The sequence below is a fragment of the Echinops telfairi genome, unplaced genomic scaffold (assembly GCF_000313985.2).
Source record: "Echinops telfairi isolate 266 unplaced genomic scaffold, ASM31398v2 ScPeMD7_7469;HRSCAF=8507_1, whole genome shotgun sequence".
In the NCBI taxonomy this organism is placed as follows: domain Eukaryota; kingdom Metazoa; phylum Chordata; class Mammalia; order Afrosoricida; family Tenrecidae; genus Echinops; species Echinops telfairi.
The window spans coordinates 139,119,888-139,127,010 of record NW_022111373.1 but is presented as its reverse complement, the minus strand read 5'-3'; the positions used below and the strand labels follow the sequence as shown (position 1 = coordinate 139,127,010).

General features: G+C 41.3%; 1 protein-coding gene across 1 annotated transcript in view; it reads right to left on the bottom strand.

Moving 5' to 3' along the window:
* DNAH5 (dynein axonemal heavy chain 5) overlaps nucleotides 1–7,123 on the bottom strand; it is a 290,518-nt gene that overhangs the window by 122,055 nt on the left and 161,340 nt on the right. The window contains exons 44-46 of the mRNA XM_013008527.2: nucleotides 3,182–3,304; nucleotides 2,391–2,604; nucleotides 200–423 (exon numbers count right to left, since the gene is read on the bottom strand). Of these exons, the coding sequence (XP_012863981.1) occupies nucleotides 200–423; nucleotides 2,391–2,604; nucleotides 3,182–3,304 (561 nt within the window). The remainder of the gene's footprint in view (nucleotides 1–199; nucleotides 424–2,390; nucleotides 2,605–3,181; nucleotides 3,305–7,123) is intronic.

The following is a 7,123-nucleotide window of genomic DNA, read 5'->3' as shown; positions in this document are numbered from 1 at the left end:
TCCTAAAATTATTTAAGGTGTGTGATAAATAAAAAGGTTGTCTGTTTCTCTTTCTGGGAGAAACATGAGGCAGTGTGCTTCTGTAAAGACTGACTGCCTTGAAAACCTGCAGGGTTTTATGGTTTGATGTGCAGTAGGGTTGTTATGAGCAGGAATTGACTCGAGGGTAATGAGAGTTTCACTCCTGTGTAGCACGTACATCTGGCTCCTTGATAACCTCCGCAGTCGCGTTCAGCATTCCCTGCCAGATCCTGGAAAGATCTCGAAGGTTAAATACATAATGGAATTTTGCAGGAGTCGGGAGCATTTTCATTTTGGTCATCTGCCACAGTCGACGTGTGAGTGGCACCAGTTTGGCCACGGAGACCCTCACCACTTCGGAGAAGCCCCTTTGGGTGCAGTAGTAGCCGACTCCGATGACACCTGACGGGGAAACAGAATGCGAACACTGCAGACTTGACACAAATACAACTGGACAGCTTCACAAATCAAGACACACTAATTCCATTCCTATTAATTGATGTGTTGAACAATTTCTTGTTCAGAAAGGAGCCTCTGCGGTTCCATGGCTAAAGCACCTGACAAGTGACAAATGAAAGGTCGGCCGTGTGGATCCAGGAGCAGCATTGAAGGAGGAAGATGTAGCAATGGCTTCTGTTAGGATTACAGGCTTAGGGACCCCACGGGCAGTTCTATTCTGTTCTATCACGTCTTTGCGAGTCGGAATCAACTTGACAGCTGTGCACTTGGACTTTTTGGTTTTGATACTTATTCTAATGCCAAAAAAAGATAGATATAAGTTCCAAGAAAGTCAACATTCAAACTGCATTCCAGTCCATGATGCTGGAGGTGATGGCAGTCAAGTGGAGTCTGATTCATGGCGCTGCCTTGGGTGTAGAGTAGGGTTGTTCCATAAAAGTCTGTCTTCTAAGAAGCTACCCAGTGGACTCAAACTATCAACCCCTCAATTAGTAGTCGACCATTCACCTCTTTGCACAATCCAGGGTCTCTGGAAAACTCCACCTGATCAAATTCAATATTATGAATCATATTATTAAGGTCTCAGGCATGTAGCACCACCTTGAAAATGAGTAAGACAAAAGGAAGTTCCTTGACTCTTCTAAGATTTCTTCTCTATGTAAGCAGCCCTGGTGGCACAGAAGGCTGGCTGCATGTTGTGCTGGTAACTGCAAGGTCAGGAGTTCTAAACCACTAGCTGCTCTGTGAGAGAGAGATGAGGTTTTCTACTCCTGTAAGGATTAACGCTCTCAGAAGCTCACAGGTGCAGTTCTACTCTGTCCGATTGGATGTCTATGAGTGGGAATCAACTCCACGGTAGCAACTTTGGTTTTACTTTTCTATTATTGCCTCTCCATGCCTTATGCAAGATTTTAATTAATTTTGTGAGTAAAAATCTTCAAGCAGTGAAAAATTAAAATCAATAACCATCAGCCATTCTTTCTGGCCCACTTTACTTTTCCTTGAGTTTGATTTTTCTCAAATGTCGCTTGATTTCCAAACATTCCCCACTCCCTTGATTGAAGGCTGAGACTTCCATGCTCCACTAGCCTAGGGTGCTAAGATGACATTTCAGCCCGCTAGAAAATAATTAGGGTAATTTTAATAAAGTTTTTTTTCTTGACAACAGTTACAGAACATGCTAAATTAATACCTGCTACACATGTATACAAAAATTTTACATTGTTCAATGAAATGGGTAATCCCATAATCAGTTTTACATGCATTTACATGACTCTGTTAAGTAAATAGCTTTCTCTATTGGTCTGATCATATTTCAATAAGATTGCTTCTAGACTGTGACATATTCAATCAATCAATAGTGTATTATACCCTGTAAATGACTCTGAAGATCAGACTGAGGTTAATCTTTGCCCTGTGTTCTATTACTACTATGGCCACAATAATTACACAGGTTCCTTAAATATCAGCTACATGGGCATTTGACACAGTGCTATATCATTCTACAACTTAAGTAACTGTACGCCTGAGAAGACAACCTCATTTTGAAGTTGATGTTTAATCTCCTTGCTGAAGAAGTTGGAAATTGTCATATAAAGGATAAAAAAATTAATGTAGGCAGAAAAGTTGTACCTAGGCGTCCAATTCAGTGCATATATATTTTATATCCTTACATGAAACATGCAACTTGCATGCATGCAACATATGCAGTGTGATAGGGATGTGGTTACCACCAATATTGTTTGTGATTGTAATCAGAAGGGCTACAAACTATGTTCCTTCCACATGGCCAAATTTCCTGCCGTGTTACCCCTGACAGGTGAGGAGGCTCTCATTATCTTATAGGAACCCACGAAAGATGTTTTTCCCTCCCTACTCCCCCCTGTCCACTCACTCCACACTTAACTTACCAAAGATTTTGTCCATGGAAGCATCAGACGGTAGTGTGCAGTTAAATACAGAGAACTGCCTTTTGAGTCTTTGGGGTATGTCATTACGTCCACCCCCAGGATGGATCATTGCAGCCAAAAATTGGATGTCCACAATGCTGGTAAACTCCCCAGGCTTCTCGAGGTTATAAAATCCACTTTGTTCCATCAGCTGTCGAACTATCTCATTCGTAACCTAAGAAAAACATCTCTCAGCATGAAAATGCCATTCCTCATACCACCGCCTCCACCTAAGCCATTGCACAACCACAGAATTTGGGAACTTGGATATAGAAAAAACAGGAAAACCTGTACTCACTGTCTCAACGCTATCTTACCAGAAATACCACAAGTGGGTAGCTTTGAAGAACATAACTTCTTCGCTCACCGTTCTGAAGGCTAAGAGTCCACCCCAGGGTCTATGCCATGTGGATCCCTTTTGTAAAGGTAGATCCCTTGATAGCATCTGTCTTCCCCATTACGTGATTCATTATCTGTTCTGCTCTTTCTGTTACTAGGAGTGATTCGGTTTAGGTTTAGGTTTAGGTTTCGGATTCGGTTTAGGACACATCTCATACTACGATGGCTTCAAGCCAGAATCAACTCCGTGGTAATGGTGAGTGGACACAACTCTATTTCTAAATACAAAGACATTCACAAGACTAAGGGTAAACATTCCAATACTCATTTTACATAATTCCATCCAAAGCACTAGCCAAGGAGTAAACCAACGCTGAATTAAATAGATAAAGGACTTAACAAAACCAATGTACCTGATCTCCCCACTCGTTGATTATCGGCATGTTCACATCATCAATAAAAATTGTCATCTTCTTTCCTGCAGGAGGGCCATATGTTGTGCCCATACGCTTATCCACGTAGCTCTCTATGGTCCTCTGTTCAACAAGAAAGCCCACAGAAAAATCTAAGAGAATATTCCCTAAGGCATGGACAATTATTTTTTTATTTTTTTTAATTCTGAGAATTTCTGAACTGGCAAGAATGACTTCATAACACTAAAAAGTTTCCCTTAATTCTGGCAAAGAGGACTTTAAGTGGCTGAATCATCTTGCATAATATTCATCACTTTTGAAAATCTAGTTTCATTTAGAATTAAAATTATAATTGGTGTAAACTTTGTTGGGCCAAGATGCTAGATTACTACAGATCCATTCTGCCAGTGTTACCAGCACTGTCATCCCCGCAGTCCGAGGCTCTGTTGCCGTTAGGTGCTCTTGAGCAGGTTCCACGTGTTAGTGAACAAAACGGTGCTGGTCCTGCGTCATCCTCACAATAGGACGGATGTTTCAGTCGATTGCTGCAGTCACTGTGTCAATCCATTGCATTGAGGAACTTGCTCATTTTCCTCACGCTCCACTTTACCAAGCACCAGGCCCTTCACCAGGGCATTGTCTAGCCTGATAACATGTCCAAAGTCCAAGAGAGAAAGTCTGGCTATCCTCACTCCTAAGGCGAATTCTGGTTGTACTTCTTCCAAAACAGATTCATTCATGCCTCTGGCCCAAACCAAACTAAAAACACTAACATAAGGTCAATTCCAATTCACAGCAACCCTATGGAGAGTCTCCTCTTTCTCTCAAGGAGCAGCTGGGAGGTTTGAACTGCTGACCTTGCAGTTAGTAGTCCAATGCCTAACCCATAACATCACTATAGCTTCTATTCTTCTGGACGTCCATGGTATAGTCAATATTTTTTGCCAACACAGTCATTCCATTTTCCAGTCTTTCCATTCCATTGCCCAGTTTCAATTTGCATAAGAAGGTATTGAAAATATTATGACCGGGCTGCATCTTAGTCATCAGAGTGACTAAGGTGTTGCTTGTCAACACCTTAAAGAGATCTTATGCAGCAGATTTTCCAAATGTAGTGTGTCATTTGATTCTCTGACTGCTGCTTGTCCCTATAGGCATTGAAACTTTGATCTATTGCTTGTAATGGATCACACGATGATATTATTCATGACTTGGATCAAAGATCATCACCTTGCTAAAAGCGTTCCCATAATCACAGATGAAATGAAAGAGGGCTTTTTAACTTAAGCCCATTTTTAAATGATACTCACTTACATATTTAGTTTAAGCCATTCTTAGCAGGAATATTAAATTACATAAGGCCTAACTCTTTTGGTCTTTACTCGGCAGTGCAAAGCCTGTCAAAATCTAAAGGCCGGATGCACTTAATGGAAAAGGCGGCCCCCGGGCTTCTGCAATCTGGCAGCATCCAGGCCCACCTCCATGGGGTAGACTCACATTAAATCACGTCTCATGCCTGAATCAAGGTGATGACTAGAATACACTTGTTTTATTCTTTTTCACTTGTCCATTCTGAATTTAGGAGGTGCAGAAAGAAATCACACTGTCCTCTACAACAACCATCCTGGCAATATCATAAAAGATATTGAAAATTATTGGGAGGGGCATTAGGGGAGCTGAGACAAAGGAGGATGCAAGATTATCAACTATAGTATCCCTATGCCACCAGTAGTTCAGTATCGTTGGAAAATCAACCAGTCACAAAGCATGTGCTGAATAACAAGAATCTAGCACTGACGAATGCAAAAAAGGGCTTCAAGAATCTCCGTTTTCCACCCAATTCATTCTCACACAGTATGTCATCATATTTCTATCTCTGACCCATGATGATTTAAGATAATATTGAAGATGGTATTAAAAAATCTAGAAGAAAGTGGAGGAATGATGAGATAAAACAAATTCTCCTCCAACTAAATTACAAAAAGAAATCTTATGATGAACATCAAATGAGTTAAAAAGTATCATGATATAAGCAAAACTCCACACAGCTCTCTTTGAAAATCTTCATAATTTGGTCATTTCAAATTGCAAAGTTACTACTATTTTATTAAATAATAAGAGATACAAAGAATCTTCAACTTTTTAAAAATAGATACATGAAGAAATTGCAACACATTCGATGCCAAAAAGAGAAAAAGAAAAATCTCCCCTAAGTATTAAGATAAAAAGAATTTTATCTTCCACTATTCCCCTGGTATAAATGCAAAGTGTTGAAAGTAATGTACTAGGCTAAATTTAGACCTGCTTGTCGATGAATTTAAATGCATAAGGCAATTAATAATCCCCTAACACCTCCGCATGGCAGACTGGCACCTTCCAGACATCCCCATGTCTGTGAATGAGAGTGTGCTGGAACACAATGTGGTTATGTCTCGGAGGACCTCCCAGACCCCACATGGGACGGCTCAGAGGCACACAGAGCCACATGTTTTACACTTATCTCTTCTTCCTTCCCTTTGATCCTAAATTCTTGGAAACGACAGAAAATTACTAATAAGATGCATATGCCATGAAAGGGCTGAGTTACCAAAAACAGAAATCAAAACAAATAGAAAAGGAAGGAGATATAGGAAGTAGTTAATAAGCCTGGAATTAGGATTCCTTTCTCTTTTCAGAATCACAGATCATTCAATGGTTACCTACTGAAATATGAAGTTTCATAAGGACTCTTGAAACCCTGAGAAACAATACTGTGACATTCTACACCATGGGTTACCAGAGTGGGTGATATTGGCCCCAGCAGATACCTCAACAATATCCTGGATAAGTGTAGCTTTTAATGGTCAGGTTTGACCTGACAACTATTTTTTTTTTCCTGAAAAGGAAGTGATAAGCCAAATAAGTTTGGGAACTTATGTTCAAGCCCATCAACTGTTTGTTGCTGGGTGCCATCCAGTAGGTTCCAACACAATGTGACCGTGTGTACAACAGAAGGAAACACTCGCCAGATCCAGCACCATCCTCAATTGCTCTTATGTTTGGGCCCATTGGTTTAGACATCTTGTCAATCCATCTTGTCCAGGGTCTTGCTCTTTTTGCTGACCCTCTACTTTATCCAGAATGAAGTCCTTTTCCAGGGACCAGTCTCTCCTGGTAACATGTCCAAAACATGTGAGACGGTTTTACCATCCTTTCCTATAATGAGCATTCTGGGTGTATTTTTTTTCCCCAAGATGTGTTTGTTCTTTTGGTAGTGCCTTGTCCTTTCAATAATCTTCACCATCACCATATTTAAAATGTATTGATTCTTCTTCAGTCTTATTCAGGGTCCACCTTGATATTCATATGGGGTGATTGAAAATACCTTGGCATGGCATGGAGTAGGCAACCAGTGGAGAGGTCTGAGGGGGTGGCCCCAATCACAACAACGTGGACACCTGCCCTTCCCCCCAGAAGAATTTATTTCAGAAAACAGCAATGAATCTGCAGCTCTGGGAGAAGGACATATCTGACGGGAGCAGATTAAGGGAGAGGAGGAGAGAGTGGAGCACATCCTGGCCCACCAGGCCTTGAGGATGATGTTCCCGCTCAAAACAGCCAGTCCACAGAGAGGACTACATGGTCGGCCCCACTCTGAGACACGATGTCCCTCACTGACCCATAGCCCTACAGGGGACAACACCGGAGGCACAGTGTGAGAATTGTACCCGATCTGATCCCGCTACACCGAGACAAAACACTAAGGGGGTGCAACAGAACAGCAAGGGAATGGAGCAGTGAGGGAATGTCAAAGATGGACTTTGGGGCCAGGGCTTGGTGCCCCAACAGACTGGACTGGAAAACACTCCTAAAGGCCAACAAACAATCCTTGAATGAACTACAAGCTTTTCTTTCTTGTTGTGTTTTGTTTTGTTTTTGTCAGTGGTTTATTGTTGTTTTGTT